The 19939-nt window shown below is 38.9% G+C and overlaps 1 protein-coding gene across 4 annotated transcripts in view; it reads right to left on the bottom strand.

Annotated features, from left to right (window-relative positions):
* The window catches only part of AP2A2 (adaptor related protein complex 2 subunit alpha 2), a 44291-nt gene continuing 24352 nt past the window's right edge, over positions 1 to 19939 (bottom strand). The window contains exons 6-23 of one of the 4 annotated variants that reach the window (XM_059473480.1): positions 19632 to 19733; positions 18166 to 18274; positions 17519 to 17666; positions 16939 to 17107; positions 15676 to 15813; positions 14245 to 14427; positions 13780 to 13877; positions 13378 to 13609; positions 12423 to 12596; positions 10353 to 10516; positions 8572 to 8649; positions 7605 to 7687; positions 6777 to 6866; positions 5880 to 6003; positions 5011 to 5127; positions 4773 to 4842; positions 3440 to 3574; positions 1 to 2683 (exon numbers count right to left, since the gene is read on the bottom strand). In XM_059473480.1, coding sequence (XP_059329463.1) covers positions 2606 to 2683; positions 3440 to 3574; positions 4773 to 4842; positions 5011 to 5127; positions 5880 to 6003; positions 6777 to 6866; positions 7605 to 7687; positions 8572 to 8649; positions 10353 to 10516; positions 12423 to 12596; positions 13378 to 13609; positions 13780 to 13877; positions 14245 to 14427; positions 15676 to 15813; positions 16939 to 17107; positions 17519 to 17666; positions 18166 to 18274; positions 19632 to 19733 — 2292 coding nt within the window. In that variant the 3' untranslated portion in view covers positions 1 to 2605. Of the gene's footprint in view, positions 2684 to 3439; positions 3575 to 4772; positions 4843 to 5010; positions 5128 to 5879; positions 6004 to 6776; positions 6867 to 7604; positions 7688 to 8571; positions 8650 to 10352; positions 10517 to 12422; positions 12597 to 13377; positions 13610 to 13779; positions 13878 to 14244; positions 14428 to 15675; positions 15814 to 16938; positions 17108 to 17518; positions 17670 to 18165; positions 18275 to 19631; positions 19734 to 19939 lie in introns of all 4 variants that reach the window. The other 3 variants (XM_059473479.1, XM_059473483.1, XM_059473482.1) reach the window with 3 other exon arrangements.

The raw sequence follows: 19939 nt of genomic DNA on the forward strand, positions 1-19939 counted from the left end.
TTTCATCACTGGTCTAATCATTTATTTAATCTTAATATGTTCTTCTGATGAATATAGTCTAATATATAGTCTTCTATATGAAAATTCTCCACTTAATTTGACAGAACTTTGTTTTATACAAATAAGACAATCACCATAAATGTTACATACTGGAGTGTAGGTCAAGAATGAACATATGCTACCTGTTTTGCTATTCAGTTATTTTCACATGTCAATGCCTGAAAATACTGCACTTAAAAACAATAACACTGTTTACTGCAGAAATTACTTTGTCTGCTTGACAGGATACATCACTGGTAAGTTAACCATCATTCACAAAAAAAATAAAATCAAGTATTTGTCTTTAATTTGTTCACTTTTCTGCTCATGGCTTCATTGAGCTGACACTGAATACAAAGAGTGAACAGTCATAAGCTTAACACAGTCACCACTGAAAAGACACTTTCCCTTACCCCCCCTCCTTCCCACACTTTAATGCACATTTTAGCACAGCTTGAACCAAAGCAAAGTGAAATAAAGTAGTGCAGTGTCTCAAGGTGTCCTTTAATGAGGGCACAGAACATTTTTCAGGGGGACAGATATACAACAGGATTTGGAAAATACAAAAGAGAACCTCCTCCTCTGTCTTTGCTAAGACTCCCTTTAGTTCAGCACATCAGATTTTAACAGAGTAGCCAAGAGCATGGTTAACATAACAGGACTAATAATGAGACACAGAACATTGTGAAGCCAAAACAAAAGGTATTCCATCAGTATTTGCCAACTGCCCAGCCTGACCGCAGGAACCACTCACCAAGATTTTCAATGACAATATTTATGATTTAAGAGTCTTAAGCAAGAAGAATGTGAAAGGCCTTAAAGGGGCCAGTTGTTCCAGAGAACTTTTGCAGAAAGACCAGGCCTTTAGCCTAGTTTTCAGCCATAATATCCAGTTACCAGCAATTTCTGGAAAAACAAAACACATCCCCCAAAATCCACACATCACAGCCAAACCTTTGTTCCTCATTTTTCTCTTTTACTCAAGTACGATCAGGAGCCTTCAGCCAAACCAAGTGATAATCTCCCAGTTACATCATTTAAGCTCAAAGCACTGAAGACAAAAAGCAAGGCACACTCAATCATGGAGAATCCTGTCCCCTGCTGAGCATGGGCAGCATGACAGCAGCCCCATTTAAATGTATTTTCAGTGTCACCACCATGACTCAACACCTTCATTTCCTGGGCACGTTTGCCTGTATGTGTTCTGACACAGCAGTCCCAGGCTTCCTTTCAGTGACCATGAGGAAATCTTGACCTGAGGTTCCCTTCTCCTGTCAGCAGGAGCTGATTTTGTTCACCATGATCTGTAGCTCTTGCTGACACCAGCCCAGGGTTTCTAAGTGGGCCACCTCACCTGCTTTGGTTTAGCAGCTTCTGTTGCACCTCAAGGCTTGAGGAGCGTGAGCCAAAGATTCTGTCCACTGACTTCTGCAGAGAGGCTGCAAAGAGTTTGATGTGAAACAAGGTACAAAGACTTCAGCTGTAAAAACCTCTAGAAAAGCTGAACACTTCTGGGTTTTCTACTTTCAGTTTCAACAGAAGTTTTCTATACCATGTTGGACATTTTTACCACTGACGGAAAGGAAACTGCTTAGGTATCAGTTATTCAGCTCTTGAGTCTGAACATTAATGAACACTGGGGAAAAGATATTGATTAAAATTACATTTTCACCTAAGAGTGCATGCCTTACAAGCCCTTCAAGGGCCCATTTCTTCCCACTTCTTTTATACAACACTAGTTTCTGCAGTTAATTGTATCACATCATTAGGACTATTACTTGTCAAGTCTGATGGCAAACAGAAAAAACATAGAACAGAATATTTAACTTCACTGAGAAACAACGAACAAGTATATACTCATTCACCCCCTACCAGAGAAGCTCACCTCATGAATGGAGATAAGCAGGAGGATTAAGAATAGCTTTTGTGTTCAATCCAAAGATCAGAAAACATTAGGATGTAAAATATTACAAGATTAACACCTTTAAGACTCTGGTCCTGTGGCATTTTTCAAATTCAAAGACTGGCGACTCAACATAAATGTTCACTTTAATCAGATTCAAACACATCTTCAAATCTGCCCTTCCATCCAGTAGACAACTTGTGGCAATGTTCAACTTTACAAAGTTTTGACTCTACATTAGCATGGGAATTAACCTTCCTGAGCAGCAGTACACTGTTTTCTTTCAGCTCAGAGCAGAGGAAATATCTCTTAAAGGTACTGAAGCAGAAGGTTTTTGAGCTATTTTCAGCTGAAATCCTTGATTGCCACAACGAAAACCATTTCCCTTCAACAAGTGTAAAAGTCTGACCCCTGCAAAAAAAGTAGCAAAAAGACAGCCCTCCCACCCTTTATGTAACACACTAAAAGCCATTTTTAATGGAAAAGTCACTTCCCTGTACTGTACATTTTATAGTCTTAATTTCAAACAAGGGTCAAGTCCTATTAAGGCAGGGAGCTGGTATTGGTTAACATTGCAGTACTCAGACAGTGATGTACAAGACATTTATTTGCAGTATGATGACAGTGATATAAGTGGAAAAACCAAAACTGACATGGTTAATATTAAAACTGTTCTGACAGCAATTCACATAATCTCTGAGATACAGCTTCTTTACTTGTTCGTAGTGTGAGCCTATACATCTGAAAAAGAACATAAAATACTATTTAAACAGTTTGGCATTAAAGGAATGCACAGTCAACAGTGAAAACTAACAATTACCTCTTACTTGCTTTGTAAGCTTTGTTAGGAAAAAGATCTCAAAACACGCAGAGACAGCAAGCCACTGAGCATCACAGCTTTTTCAAACCACTGGCTGAACCAACCCTATCTTCAAACCCTTGTTGAGAATTACTGTTACTCAAGTATTTTTGGGTTTTAACAGAAAGGTGTTGTCCAGAATATCTGTTAAAGAGGAGCAAATGCTGTGGAAAAGTCTAAAGACCCTGTACAACCACTTCTTCAGGGAACAGAAGACACAACCACCCAAAACCTATTTTTAATCCTAAGTTAATTTTGGTAACACCTCTGTCAAAAAAGCTTTAGTAAAAATACTCTTAATATTGTATTCACTTGCTTATGCTTTCATCTTTTAGCCTATTACTCTTTTAATCATTTAAAGTAGCAAAAGGAAGCATACTTAATGTGATTGAAAGTGCACAAGACAGTCTGGAATACTGTAACCATCTCTTCCAAGAGGAAAAGAGAATTGCTCTGAAGAAGCAGCTTACCCAGCTGGGCCAGGACCAGCTGCTACAATTTAATTTCTTGTTGGAGTCTGCAGTCATAAGCAGCTATTGCAATAGTGATTTTTAAATACCTTAAGGAGTTTCAGATACACAGAAGTATTTAGTTCAAATGAGAACTTTTATCTAAGCTGGAGACAGTTACACAGATACCTGTGCCTGGAGGTTGGGTTCAAGGCGCAGCAAGCATCCAATCTGAGTGGTTTTTGTGTGTATGATACCAGCACCAACAAAGTTAGCAGGATTGGGATCTACCTCCTCAAGCAGGGCTGATCCAAATCCAATTATCTGTGAAAGAAACCAAGAAGATTTAGATGGGGGGAGAGGAAGACACAAATACCAAGTATACTCAAATCGTCACCATCAAACAGCAAAACAAGGAGGAAATTAATTTTTAAGTCTTCAAGACTACTTCATTATTCCAATTTTTTAAAGCTGACCCTGATAAATGAGCTATTCTGTAAATAAGGCTCTTTTAGAAAGCAACTGAGAAGCAAGTTAAGATTTAACATCAGTCTTCCCCAGTTTTGATACAGCCACTCCTGTACACAGTCACTGTTCCTGTTACACATTCCTGTTACAGTCACTTCTGTTTTGCCTAACACAGCCAAAAAGTCACCTCCTTTTCCAACCAGTACCTCAAGTATAAATTAAGGCTTGAATTATCTTCCAGTTCAGTTTTAAGCAGTGAATGGGTGCTTTTTTAAACAGCTTCAAGTCTCCAGCTGCCTCTGAAGACTGCATCCAATTCAAACCACAGCTAGAAGCTGTCCATTCAACTCAGCACTGCCATGACCTATCACATAGCATGGACTTACTTTCACGGGATGATCCAACTGCCATATAAACAAAAATGCATAAAGTTAGCTTATACCATGTGCTAATTTGGGCTGGGATAGAGTTAATTTTCTTCCTAGCAGGTGGCATGGGGCTGTGTTTTAGATTTCTGCTCAAGAGAGTTGATAACACAGGGATGCTTCAGTTCTCACTGAGTGGGAGTTACACAGAGCCAAGGTCTTTTCTGCTCCTCAGCCCACGAGTGAGGAAGCTGGGATGCACAAGGAGCTGGGACAAGACACAGCCAGGACAGCTGAACAATGGGATATCACATACTGTAAGATGTCCTGGCACAGCATATAAGGCTGAGAAAGGAAAGGAGGATGTTCAGAGTGGTGTTGTTTTGCCTTCCCAAGTAACTGTTAAACCCAATGGAGACCTGCTGCCTTGGGGATGGCCAAATACCTCCCTGCCAATGGGAAGCACTGAATTAATTCTTTGCTTTGCCTGTGTGCATGGCTTTTCTTTTACCTACTGAACTCTCTTTACCTCATCCTACATGTTTTCTCACTTTTAACCTTGTTCTCTGTACCATTCCACTGGGGGAGAGTCAGCAAATGACTGTGTGGTGTTTAGGTGCCAGCTGGGGTTGAAACATGACCTGCCATTGCCCTGTACACGATGAATTAAAAATATCACCACCACCCACCTTTGCTTTCGTGATCTCTGCATCCATCGGGTGCTTTGCTTTAAAGATATTCTGTACTTCCTGTTTGGGACTGCAAGACAAATACATTATGAACAGCATTTCCAATAGCAATTAATTCTCCTGAGAGAGCTCATGGCTAACAGGATTGAGTATGGGATAAGGTACTGCACCAGCTACATTCACAATATATCTTTCTCCTCCCTTGCCCACCACAAGAGGTCCAAGTATAGAGTCTTACTTGCTCAGCTGCTTCCAACGCTGAAAAAAGTCTTGAGAAGACATCTCTGTTGGCTGGAAAAATTTATTCAGAGTGATGGGTAACTTTACTGAAAGATTTTGAAATGTTCCACCGTACCTGCAGACGGAAGAGAAAAACCACAGTGCTTGTGGCAGCCTCAGCAGAAATCAACCAAGCAACTGAGGAACTGTTTATGATCAAAATCCATCAACTGCACATGACAATTCTAATATACAGTTTCAATCCACTGTTAAATAAATTTATTTTCTCTCCTTAGATGGCAATAGGTGAATTGGCAGAATTGCTTATAAGGTTCTCTCAGTTTTAGCACGGGTTTATCCTTCTAGATAGCACCCTAAGGGGCAAAAGTACATCCTTGGGAAAACATACCAATATAAACCAGTTTAGACTAGAAAAACAGCATGCAGCCCAGAACTCAGGATTTTATACAGCTGAGCTGATGTTGAGTGGACAGAACAAGAGTCTATTTCTGGTTGCATACACTTCCAGGCCAAGTTATTTGCAGAAATGTTCTTGGTTTCCAGAAGGGAGAAGTTACTGTGTATATTCCTGTCAAGATTTCTTAAGCAAACAGGAAGACTGCTGTTTTATATAGATAGCAGAGACAGAAGTCATGGAGACATTTCATCAGTAGCTGCTTCTTGACTGTTTGGTTTGGCTGGGGTTTTAAACCACATTGTTCCAAGTGGATTCTCCCTAGCACCTTAAAGCTTAATTAGATCAAATTTTCAAGTTGTCTACCTAAGAGAGCTTTTTGTGTCCATATTTTGCATTTCAGTCACAGGGCCATGCCAAATTTAACATCTTTCATCCAATTAATTCACTAACATTTGAATCCTTTGTTTTACCTGAACTGAATGTTCAGGATTGGAGCTTCCATGAAGTCTGACACACATTCAATGTTCACAACCTGCTGAACCTGTGCACCTCCATCCACTGTGGGGTCAACAGGTTTTGTCTGAAGATTCAGGCGTAGAAAAGTTGTTAAGGAAACAGATCAGTGAATTGATAATATAAAAAATGCAAATCTTCCAAGAAACTCTATGAGAAATTAACATCATGTTTCCACTCATTCTCTGTGTGCTACTGAACATTTTAAAGCTCAGTGTTTTGTACAGGAAAAGAGTTTGTGGGGTTTTTCATATTGACACATACACAAGCAATAACTCTGAAAATTCTCAGTTAATTGGATATTCTTAAAGAAAGATGCCCTTAAAAAGGTGTGAAGGCACAGAGACTTCACAATAAAAGCCACAGGACTATTTTGAACATGACAGAGATGCCTTGAGTCAAACAAGCCTGATTACTTAATCTCCCAGAAATCCTAAATTTGCAACACCAAGCATTAGGGACCAGCCATGAATTAAGTACCATCATCATGGTAATGCATCTCCATGTCAAGTTTTAGCTTATCTGCTAATGCAGTACTCAAAGGACACATTTCTACTTCTGCTACTTCATGTCAGTGGTGAAAGCTACAGTTCCAGTACCTTCTTATTCAGCTTAATTTCTTGTTATATCAAAAGTAAAATTTGTGTTTATAACCAGGACGTTAAGGAAAGAATCTTTCATCCCTGCTCAAGACTTGATCTTCCTATGAGAACTTCAGAGAGCTATCAGCAAGTTTCTCAATTTCTTCATGTTCAAGGATGCCATGCCTTGATCCAACAGATTTATTATATTGTGCAGCAATAAAACACAAAAATCTAATAAGAACAGACAACTCCTACTATATTTAAGGATATTTGACTGAAGGTCATCTGAACAGATTACTGTTGGAGTAAAATTCAAGAACTGTGTTGATGTCTTATTACCATAGAATATGAACATACGACCTGGAAAGAAAAGAACGAGACATCAGAATTTTTAGGTCATGTAATCGCATTGAACTACTCATGCTTCAGTGCCCTAACACATTGTCTTTCTACCTTTCTTTAAAACCACTTTTAAGAACAAAATACAGTTTAAATGGTTTATCTCACCAAGACATTCACAGTTCAAAATGCAGCAATTTAAGCAAGTCATTAGATCTCTCCTACAGTAGCTGTCACACAGGCAGTCAAATCATCAGTGAAGTCTTTCAATTGCTGGAGAATTTTGTTAAGATGCTACTATGCCACCAAGAGTTTTACAGAAAGGAAAAACCAAGAAATTCTATTCTATTGCTAGCCTGTGTTCAAATTCCATCTCCTTCCTAGATGGTTCCAGTATCCTGTGCACTCAATCTCATCTGAAATATATTGTATTTCATATCATAACAATAAGCCATACTGCAAGATATAAATTTTGAGAAGAATTTATAAACCTGGCTGCACCAGCCATACAAACAGGCAGCATGAGCTGTAATGCTGGAGCTTAACACCCCTTATTTCATATCAGCTACTAAAACAATAAAAATTCAAGGAAGCAAGAGCCCACACAAAAGCCAGGGATGCACAACAGTGGGAGCTGTAAAACAGCTTAGGCCTATAATGCCATTTTCCTCTTCTGTAGCTGAAAATATAATTCTGGAATATCATGCTGGCATTGTTACTGATAATGCAGACAGCCAACCACAGCACTACAGATCTTACCCAGGTTCTGTCGAAATTCAGATTTCAAGCCAATTTGTAGCAACTGATTTTCAAATAAGACTCCATTATTTTTACACACAAACCTAGGGGAAGAGAGGGAAAACCTGTTTTAAATTGAGCCACATTAAACGATATTTAGAACCACAAAATTCAGGGTTTACACAGAGGATGAAGATTGCGGTTAACCTAGAATGCATCAATCTGTGAGAGAGGCCTTTGCAGAAAACTGCAGTTAGAAGACAGTTTTACATACAGAATCACCACTTGTAGGACACTAAAAGAACTGACACTTTTATTTGATAGGCTGTCTGAGAAACTATGAAGGAAACCACAATACGCTATATGCACACACACTGTCTAATAAAGGACCAGGCAACAGGATTTTTCTTTTTAGTCTTGAGAACTTCTGAAACTCTTTAGGTTCATGCAGAATTGAAAAGTTTGAAGTTTTGACTGTTTAAACCTGAAAGAAAAAACCCTCCTTGATTTATCATTTCTGTATCACCTAAGGCAACTAGAGATGTACATTTTCCATTTTGAGAGAGGAAGCCCATTCTCCAGTGATCTCAGTCCTTTCTATCACCCTTCACTTAAAAGTAGAAGAGGTGGTCAGCAAACATCTGCCTTTTGCATCCAAGGCACTTAATACACACTCCCAAATATTAGTACTTTTGACTAGTACTCTGTTTTTTATTTATTTCCAAATATTTGCAAAAACTTAGCATACCACTGGCATTGCCTCATTTTAGAGCAGTGTGTGATAGCACTGACTTGTAAAGAAGACTCTAACCTGTGTATTCATGAGCCTGTCACAAAATCCACAGCATCCACAGGGGTGTTCTAGTCACAAGTCTGACAGTACATGTTTCTCTAGTCTTGCTGGTATTAAGTTAATGAACAATATAGTTTTTCTTTATAACTATATTCTGGAAATTGCCCAGCCTTGCAAGGTTTTAGTATTGCTTACTTGTGAAAAAGCTCATCAGCATCATGCACAGTATCAGCTGGTTCCTCAGAAACTACCTCAGATGAAGCCAGGTCAGGGCTAGTTCAGGCAGCACAAAGGAAGAAAGGCAGTAGCGACAGAGACAGCAGGAGTTAGTAAAGACAGCTTAGAGCTTAGTTACTTCTTTTACCTCCTTCCTCAAAAATGGCACTGCTGAGCTTAATGCACGAGAAATTGATTAGCTGCCCTAGCTCAGTACCCTAGAAAGGTTTTAGGCATTAGGCAATGTTTCCCCCACTTCTCTCCCCCATCCCACCCCGACTGTTAGAAAACAGCAATCCTTCACGAAGACAGCTGAAGGTGTTCAGTAAATGTAAACCTCTTACAGAAGTCCTTTCAGGTGTTTAACTGTGACAGCAAAAGTGTTTAAGTTCAAAATCAAAAAGGTAAGCTGCACATTAACTACTACAAAGATGCGCTTAAAAGCAGAGGCCTCATCAACCTTAGATACCCTTCTAATTACAGGTGCACAATCAGTACCTAAAAACACACAAGTATTAAGCATAGGCAAGAGTACACAGGCACACAGAGAATGACTTACCCAAGCAACAGATTAGAAACAAAAGTGACAACAGCACTAAGAAAAGGCAGGAAACTGTAAAAAGCAACTTCTCAGTATCATTAGAGAAGCATTTAATAATCTACAGACAGACCAAGGAGTTGGGCATTGCTACACTTTCTTCTGCAAAGAGAGAAAACTCTTTTTATGTAACATTTGCTTATGAAACTACTAGCATTGGTTCCTCTTTGTACCCTCTCAAAAAAAAAAAAAAAGGCATGAACAAGCTTGTGTAGCTTCATAAAGCCCTGGTTTTGTGTTGTATGATCAAGTATCACTTCTGACCTTCCAGTAGAAACACAGGATCAAGTATTAATCACTGCAAACCTGCAACAATGCATTGCCTGATATAAAATTTTGATGGAAGTGCCAATGATCCAGGCAGATCAGTTTCCCTAATTATGTCTTTTATATTAAGATGCATTGAAAATTTGTTGTGCCAACATTCAAAATTTGGTCCTTGACAACAGTAATACATTCTTATCCAGTAAGACAACTGACTTTAAAGACATTCTGTGATTTTATGCCATTCATTCCCAAAAATTTAGCTAAATAACATTTGAGAGTAGCCACAGGGACTTTTAATAATAATGGGGTTAATAACACATTGTACCTACACTACACCTATTAATGTATTTGTAGTATCAAATCCCCTTTAAAAAAAAGAAAACCACTTGTTCTTTATCCCCCTTTTCACACCCCTTTGTCAGACAGCAGAAAAACTGAAGTGTAGCATTAAAATATGGGAAGCAGTATCCTGGATACAATCCATCTCACTGCTTCAGTAGCAGCTTGCCGTAAGCAGAGAGACAAGAATACTTTATGAAGAGAAAATAAGAATAAATGTATTCGTATCAGGACAGATAACCCCCACTTCAAGATGTATGGAGATGCACAAGCAGCTTAATTTAACAAAGAAGCAAAACCAGCATGAAAACCAGACACTACTGTGTGGCAAATATCCTCAGGTTTAGTACAGACTCAGTTTTTCCATTAGAAGAGATATTCAATAAAGACAGCACATCCAGCAGAGTGTCCAAGAACACCTCTCTTGCTGCAAAACTACCACTCAGGAATGCACTCAGTATGCTGGAACAAAACCGAAAGTTATGTGTGCTTTTCCTTCATTCCTGTTTCAACAGACAAATTCTCCTTCAAATTCCTTTCAGGGTGACTTAATTACCTCGCAAAGTTGTCATCAGAACCAGGAGCAAGAGGTGCAACTGCAGAAGCTGAATCTGAAAATACATCCACGAGCAGGCTACCACTAGAGGAAGGTGGGGGAGCTGAATTGGTGACAGGGGCAGCACCCAGACCCAGCAGATCCGCCGATGGAGAAGGAGTAGACTAAGGAAGACAAGACACTCCGGTGTTACACTGCAACAAAACTACAACACAGCTCTCTCGTTTGCATAGACAACTACACTATGGCACAGTGCCTCTCCCCACCCCAAATCAAGGTTTGAATGGATGGAATAAGGTTCACAAATGCAGCAGCTACCACGCTGAATTTCAGCTTAAGGTCATTTACAGGTGTGGTTTTCTTTTTTTACTTTGAAGAGAGTTAGTCCATCTAACTGTTAAATAAAAGCAAAACCAAAATTCATCTGTCTAATATCTGGTTCTGCAGAAGAAAAATGACAAAGATGAGAATTTTTCCCCCCTTCTCTTTTCCTATTAGTTTCAAGGGAAAGTAAGTACTGTAGGGAATAAAATTCCCATGTTGCTTTTCTTTCCTGAAGAATCCATCAAGAAAGCAAGTGGCTTTTACATAAAGCTAAATCAAAGGTCATCACAGCATCTTTAAAAGTGACTATCAGTTCAATCCTGGGTTTCTGACGCCTAGCAAATCTTAGAAAGAATGCAAACCCAACCAGCAAAAATAGCAGAGCCTGTAGCCAGTTCAAGCTGCAAACACTAGAGGAAGAGACAAGATTTAAATGTTTAAAGTGTTTTTTCCTCAAATAGAACAAATCAAGCAGCCAGGACACAGAATCATGCAACAGAGGCAGCATATATCTGCCCAAGTCACATGCAAGTACAAAGCACAGACTGTTAATCAAAATGGCCATGTATTAGACATTAGCAGCTTCCACTATGCCAGATAATCTGAGGATGAGTCATGAGATGTATTTGGATGAATCTGAAATCTTGTTTTTGTAAGCCAACTCCAAGTTATCATTTACTCCATACAGTATAATGAAAGACTGGCAAAAGACTTTAAGTAGTCAATCACTAGGACCAACTAAAAGTTTGGACCTCAAATTTCTTAACATTTTTGCAATCCAAATGAGATAAAGCCACTGGTGAAGGTAACATTGTGCAGTTTGTTACATGGCTGAGACCCATTAATTGAAGCTCGTAAAGCACAATGCAGTATTAACTGCCGGTCACCTCAATCTGGCATTCAAACAAAATTTTGCAACTTTTCTGCTGGAAAGAGATTTCTGTCCAGTCAAAAGTGTTACACTTGGAGTAGCTACTCTTATGCACTGCAGTGACTAAGAAGTAAATTATTATGCTATAACAAACTGGGCAGGGAGCATGCTACAGTATTTCCTTCTCTAGGTAATCTTCTACGGCATCTTAAATCTAATTACAAGTTATTCTCAGCATTAAAACCAGAAAGAAATGTTACATTATGGGAAAAATTGATCCTACCAGCTTTAACTGACAAGAAAATGAGAAGTTTCAGCTCAGAAGGAAAAATCATGTGGACTTGTCAAGCATAACAGAACTCAAATAGTACTGTCAAATAAAAAGTAACAACTTTATATTGATTTAAGGACATCCCAGTGAAGGTAAGTGTGGTCCACTTCTATTAAAAACAATAGCCCAAAACAAGATGCAAAACAACATGTTAGACAAAGCAGAAAAAACAGCTGATACTCTGAAATTCAAGTTAACTCCTTTTAAATACGTTAATTTTATAAACCCACCCTCAGTGCAATTTCATCAACAAGGAAATTCACATCTCGAAAAGTAACAACAACATTTTTCAAATAACAGTATAAAAGGGAGTTTTTTAGGCTGCAGACAGTTCGTCCCCACTTACAGAAGATTTCCAAAGGAAAACTGCATCCAACCATGCAGCGAGGGGAAAGCAGCTGTACGTCCCCTGCTTTACAGCAAACACCCACAGTCTTAAGTTTCAGATGGGAGGTTTTAAATCCCCAAAAAGCCACTTTATGAAACCAGTCTTTTCTCACTTGCACACCATCTAAATTAGTGAAATAATAGCTTTTAAACTCACAACAACACTGGCATTGACAGAGGCAGGTTCAGCACTTCCATTCATATCAGAGCTCCTCTCCTTTTTGATCTCTTCCAGGTCAGTAACTGTGCCTGGGCCTTTCTTCTTCTTCAGTTTAGCCAAAATGGAAGATTCCCTCTCTGGAAAGGGAGGCATTTCTTCCAACACTGTAGCCTTACCAAAGAATAAAAAAGTATTAGTTAAACTTCAGAGAAAAAACCAAACAAGCTTCTGAGTCTTTGAAGAGACACACCCTTATAGACTGCATAAAGCAAAAGCAGAAGTAGTTACCCGCACAGAAAATTATTATGCAGTTTACTGTAGTGAGGGATTGATCACTTTTTTGAAAGAAAAAATGCTTTAAAACTTTCTGAAGTCCTTCCAAAGCACTTGGTTAAGAAAACAGGAGCATATCACTTCTCTGAAATGGTGATATTAAATTAAAAAAAAATAAAATTTAAATAATTAGATCATAGTAGACTTAAGGGTCCTTAAATCAAGTAGACCTAGACTTAAACCACAGAGAATACTCAAGTTTCTACCCAAACCTAAGCACCTGTTAGATGTCAAAACCAAATGTGCCATGCCCTGCTCAGACCTGAGAGCACCAGGTTAAATCACTGAACTTCAAGAGACAAAAATTACACTTTTCCTGCCCACCATCAAGTTCTCAAAAGAAAGCCCCAGCCTTTTGATTAGGAGCTTCTATTGTGCCATCTTTCCCTGGCTTCTCTGCTCCAGATTAACATGTCTTAATGGTCATATGTCCCACTACAGCAGTAACTACTTGGAATTTAGCTCTAAATTAAAGATGACTACAACAGAATTAAGAAGACTAAAAGAACCAGCATCCATATTGTAATCCAGATATTTCTGAGCAATCAGGTAAGGTTTAGTTGAGTTTAACTTGCTGATACAGTACTGCATAATAAAGAAAACAAACCTCTATACCTACCAATATATCAGTACTAGCAATAGTACTGAGTCTCAAATACTCAACAGCTCTCTGCTGCAGCTCAACATCAGCATTCTTTAGCTGACTGTCACTGCGCAGCACATCTTGAATTGTAGTTTTGATTTCTGGAAACAGGTTCACAAACTTGATGTAGGTAGACAGAAGCAGAGCTCGGGTAGGAACACTACACAGATGAAACTTGGAATGTAGCAAGTTGAACTGGATGAGGGGACTTAAAAGAAGGAAAAAAATTTGTTCAGTTTTTGTAACTAAGATAATCCTTATTATTGCATTATTAACAAGAGCTGAATGATTTTTAAACTAGCCTTCAGGAATGCTAGGAATTAAATTCTTTACAAAAAGCATTACTACTTCAATTCAGTATTTTAGAAGGTGTTTTACCTTGATCTTGGATCACCTGCTATCAGATTTCCAAATTCTCCCAAGATGTAGCCACCCACTTTTACAAGATTCTCATGGCATGCTGGAGCTTGAAGGGCCTGTAACACATTAGAAATCATTGATATGCAATGTACAAAAATGTACAATGCATATTGTATGTATGTACAAAATGCAATGTACAATCTTTTCTGTCACTTCCATTCCCAGGTTTCTCATCTACTTTCCTGCAAGAGCAGACTGTGGATCTAGGCACTACAGAGTACTTATGAGAAAAACACCATGGGTGGTATGATTTCACAGAAGACATTCTAATGTGAGTATTACTTGATTTAGAGTATTCTTAGGCTCATCTAGCAGTACTGTGGACTTTTGATAACAGATAGAGCTCCTTAAGTTTCCTCTGTTATGTCATGTGCTGCTTCCTTAATTCTTAGCTCATTTTGAAAGGGAATTGAAAACAGTTACCTCAAACACAGTCTTTGCTGCATATCCTTGCACATCATCCCTGTTGATGACAATCTGAATAACTCGATACCACACTTCTTCACTGACATAGTCACCAGCAATGCGAATCAGATTCAGGATTGTATCCACATACCAGGTGTAATCCACTGCATACTTCTCAGCTAGAATTGCAACCTTCAGAACCTGAGCACACAAAACAGAACACAGAAAGTTGACTAGCTCTTACTACGAGCTGTATATACCTGGTGATGCCCCACAATGGCCCAGGAGCCTCAAGTTTCAGATGCATGAGCTTGTTCACTTGTTCCCACAGCCAATGTGAAAGGTGAACATTGAAATGCTGTGCCAGAATACAGCAGTTGCCAGGCACATATTGCTTTCCCTATAATGCATTCAAATATGTCATATCTTTGTGACTCTCCAGTTGTGTACCTAAGTGATCAAGTGCAATTTACAGAACATTTTTTTGTTTGCTATAAAAACACCATCTAAACTACCACTGAGAAAGGATCAAATAGGAAATTGGAAACCTCTCAAAAAAAGGCAAAAGCAAACTCAAGATAGCAGAGGCAAAGAGTCACCAAAGCACAGCTGAGTTTTCAGGTGATACTGAGATTTCTGCATCCTGAAGCAACAATCAGCTTCAGGGGAGACTCCAAAAAATTTATTATCAGTTGCATTTACTACTCTTAAACGAACAGATCAGTATAAGGGAACAGAATGAAATTCTCACTATCTGCCAAGTCAGGGGACGTTGCCAACAGCAACAAGAGACAACCAGACAGCACAAGAGGTAAATCAACAAACAGTATATTCCACATTCACTTTTCCCACCAAGAGACTTCAGCACCTAAGCTAAATAACTACTGTAAGTACAAGTTTTGTTTACCATCCTAAAAAGGCTGGAAGTTGAGTATTTCAACTTTTCTTCTACTGGTAAGAAGGGGATAAATATCAGGCCTCTTAGCTGATTAGAAGGTATTGGTTTTGGGAACCCTTAGACTGAACATTCTCAGAGCATATAAAGTTCTACCTACAAATAAGCATTCACCACTAATTTTTGAAGCTACTGGACAACTGGCCAGAGTAGGACCTAACCCTCAGATGTACAAAATGTGTTGGTGGCTCACATATAAAATTCATTTTGCTTTCTATATACACTGTCCTGAGACCAAGACCAGCTTTTAAAATTCTTAAGTTTCCAAGGTTCCTCCCTGTCCCCTGGATTAGCTGAACCTAAATTTTTTGCTGTTAGACTACAAAGTTAGGAGTTTGTTTGTTTTAGTAGTTTTCTCTAGTGGTTTTTTTTTTTAAGCCACCATGAAAAGTAATCTCTGTCACAGACTATGCAGCATCCTAATCAATAAATGATACTTATGGTACCAAATACAGCTACAAAACAAATACTTAAGAAAAACACCAACAGCTTACAATTTCTTCTCTAATGGAATAATCAGCAGTCTCCAGGTAATTGAGCATTTCAGCCACAATCTGCTGGGCATTGCTTCGGTCACACATTGCATACAGGAGATCCACAGCTCTTTGTCGTACACTCACATCTCTCTCAGTCTGCAAAAAGACACAGAGTCAAAGGTCAAGATGATTTCATCTTTGTTTGGAAAGTACATGCAACTTAAGAGATGAAATTTAGTATAATACACAGTGTAATTTAAAACAAATGAATTTGCATAATTTTTCAGATGCAGAATGAACTTGGATATACCCTTTATATAAGCTGTGAGTTTCTTATTTCTCACTTTCAGTCATCTAGGAAAAGCTCAGTGGAGACTCAGACAGCTCCCTGCTTTTAAATACTATCACAAAAATTCAAATCATCAAGTTTTGTTTCTGTAGCATACTTATTCAAATCTGTGCAGGTGCTAAAAGAATGGAGGAGTTTGTACAGAACACTTCAGTATTACGCAGAGTAGGCTGGGTGAATTTGTGGTCCACTGTGCACTGAGTAACTGGTACCAGTGGCCATAAATGCACCAATAACTGGCTGAAATTCTTAATTGTTACCTCAGGTTTAGTGTCAGGCATGCCTTGTAACAACTGAAGTCCAGCTAGAACAAATACATATTTTGAACTTAGATGAATGTATAAATATGCTACAGCACAAACTTGGAGTAAAATAAAACATTTAAACATCCAAGTACGCAAGTAAATTTACATGCAAATCAGTCTTACTCTTTTGACTTCTGCTTTGTCACATAAACGTGGCCTGGGATTGTGTCTTTCTGGTTTCTTTCTGGTCTTTACAATTCTAGTGCAAGCTGATCTGCTCTACCACTCCTCGTAAGCTATTACAGCAAAGGAACAGTGTGCAATACCAGCAAGATAATAATAAAACTGTTTTCTCAGCATTCTCAATTTTGAAATTCCACATCTTTAAACAATTATTCATCTTCAGCCTGCACTTGAGCAGATACCAGTGTTAGAGGGGACACAGCTCCAGGTATCAGATTTACCAGCAGAGTGCAAAAATCAACAAAAGCTGATCATTGTGATTTCCAGCACAGCAAGATTTTGCTGGATTGAGGTAAACTGAGGTAGACTTCAAAGAATAACTCATTTGATTATTAAGTATTATTAACTTAATTGGGGACAGGGAGCTTGGGACAGTGGGGGAGAGGGCACTGAGGGAAGAGAGAAGACAACACTCAAAACCAGACCACACACTTCAATATTTACCTTCAATGCATTGATAACTGTTTCTATGTGTGTTTTCACAGCCTCATGTGAGAATTCAGAGCTGGCAAGCGTGCACATGCTTTCCAGTGCTAGGTAACGCAAATTAGTTTCTCGGTGCTGCAAGAACTGACCTAGCTGGTTACAGGCACGGACTAGCAGGTTTGGCTCACTGCACAGAACAGGAGAGAAAGTGAAAGGGTTAAAAGCAACAGGTTTGAGAACACTCAATTCAGAATACTATTTCTGCAGTGGAGATTTCTTAAAATGCTTCAAAGTGTCTGCTAGAATGCTTTGCAAGTGAAATGCAAATTCAGATACTGTGAGCAAATAATCTCTGTTGGATTAGAGCAGTGGGGTCAATACAAAACATCAAATAAAGAAGCAGCAAAACCCAAAGCTACACAGCTCATTAACGCTGTTCAGTTACATTGCTGTGGTTGTGTTCCAATCTTGCAAGCAACTTTGTGTTCTTTACCCCTTCACTCCCTCCCCCATTAAAATCCGATTAACTGTTCAAGACATAGTCCCGTATTTTCACTTTAAAAGCCTCTCTGATAACAGAAGTGTTGTCCCAGCTCACCTGTCATGATGTATAATTAAGCTTATTGCCTCAAACAGGACAGCATTCTTTGCATTCGAGTGTTGAACCTTCTTTGACTTTGGTGGCTCCTGTGCTTTGTTGAGGATGGTTTCCAGGCATTCTGTCAGACGGCCACGTACCGCAGGGTCTTCTGGAGAACAATGAGCCGTTGGACAACTTCACTATGCTCTAAACCCTAAGCCCTACCTTAGGTATTCCCCTGGCTCAATCCAAATTAACCAAATTATTCTGAGACATTAAAAACCTTTAAACTCCCCAACACACACATGGGAAAAGAATTCCAAGCCACAGATCTATCTGGGTGAGAACAAAAGCCAAACAATCTGTACTACAACTACTTGGAGGCTTTAATACAGTCGATAGTATTAATGAATGTTTAAAATGGCAGCTGTCAGTGATTTGTAAGATGCACACTGGTTAGACATTTTGTTAAAATTAAACACAACATAACTCAAAAGGCCGAGGAGGTTAGAGCTACCAGAAACACTCAGGAGTACAAACTTCAGTATCTTTGCCTTAAGACAATGTGCTTGCACTCCAAGCTATGGTAACACTGCAGTGCAGTAGCTCTTTGGAGCCAGTGTACTGTGTAAGAGAGATGACCAGTGCTGTGATGTGTGCATTACCTGGAGGTGGATAGCACTGTAACAGCCTCAGAAGTTTCACAGATAGCCAGGGAGCAGGAACAAAGTAGTATGTGTAGTCCTGAAGGTCTGTTGATGCAGAAGTTACAATCTGTAAAACAAACAACCAGCACGTCAGCTGCTGAAGTTAATTGATTCACAAGCTTCAAAAGGACTCAAAGAAGACTGTAGGTCACCTCTGACAGAAGCTTAAAAAACTGTGTCACTAGCAATGTCTAGTTCAGTAGATTAATTAGGTGCAAGCCTTCATACTATGAGTGCACCACAGTAAATGCTAGTAATGGAAATCCAGTTCTGTAGATACAGTAGTCTAGAAAGCCTGTTCTGAAAGCCTACTTGCATTTTTAAAGAATGAAGACAACCATCTTGTAACATCAAAATGTTTAACTAAAGTTTGACTTTCTCTGTTCTAGCAATTCACAGATTCAGCCAACAGCCTGGTGGCTGCTGACAGGTGAGCCTGCAATTCAAGTACAAGATGCTATGACAGTCTGACCTAAAGCAGAAGGATCAACTAACACCTTCAGTAGCATCCATACAGCAAAGCAAAAAAGAGATAGCATTCACAGAAGAGGTTTATATACCTAATGAAATGTGGTAAGGATTAGATTAGATTGCCCCTCTTCGTAGATTTATTTTACCCTTTTTATTCTAGGGTAACCATGACTTTGGCACTAGCTTTGCTCAAAATAATTGTACCTAATTCTTACTGCTCTATTACAGAACAGCCTTTCACTTCCCTTAGCACTCCCTTGCTTTTAAGTATTAGAAAAAAATCCTCATATTTGAAAAGAAAGTAAACAAGTAATTTGGGTATAAGACTGCATAAAACTGGGTGTAAAACACACTTGTGAAGAAGTAGCCTCCCTAGTCTTGCACACCTTCCAAAAGGAGGGGGAAAACAAAATCAAACAGAACAGTGACATCAGTTTTCCAGCACAGAAATGTTAACTTACAGACATTTCTCCCCACTCCTCCCTGCTCCTGCTTAACTCCCTACATCATTTACAGAATATCAGATGCTTATTATTAAGTTAGCAGCAGCTCAGAAGAAGGAATACAAAGGCAATTAGCCTTGTAAGAAGCTTAGATAAAGTTAAAGCTACAGTTTGTTATTTTTGAAGGGTTTGTGTGAAGTCTGTAGAATCAGTCTTTGATCCAACTATTTTTTGCTATTACAGCAACAAAGCGAGGATTACTACTTGGAGCACAGCAGGGATTAAACCAAGAAAGTTTGGGCAAGCCAATACAGCTTTCTGTCCTGGTAAGCAACAAGCATTTAGAGGTTACCTGAAGCACCCACATGAAGTGACACTGAATCATCTTCACATTTCATGGTACAGTAAACTAATCTGACCTTAGAAAGCTGAACAGGAAGTTAACCTGATCTAGAAAGCTGAGTAAATTAATCAACAGTGAAGTATTATCAGGGTCATCATTGGACTCACTCTGCTTAATCTAGACACTGCCAAGGAGACTGAAGTCTTAAACTCTTCTGGGTTCTTCTGTGCCAAAGTGGTGATCAGACTTGTAGCTGCAGTAACCACACCCTAGGAAAAAAAACCAAAACAAAACACAAAAGAAACCCATGTTCAATTTTGGATCAGTTTATGACCCTGCCCATTAACATCTTTTAATTCAACTGGTTTTTAATACACAAAAAAATTGTTTATCCGCATTACAAAGCCCTACATTAAAAAAACTCTTATTTGGCTAGCAGCTAGACTAATTACACACCTGCAGAATCCAACAGAAT

The sequence above is a fragment of the Ammospiza nelsoni genome, chromosome 6 (assembly GCF_027579445.1).
Source record: "Ammospiza nelsoni isolate bAmmNel1 chromosome 6, bAmmNel1.pri, whole genome shotgun sequence".
NCBI lineage: Eukaryota > Metazoa > Chordata > Aves > Passeriformes > Passerellidae > Ammospiza > Ammospiza nelsoni.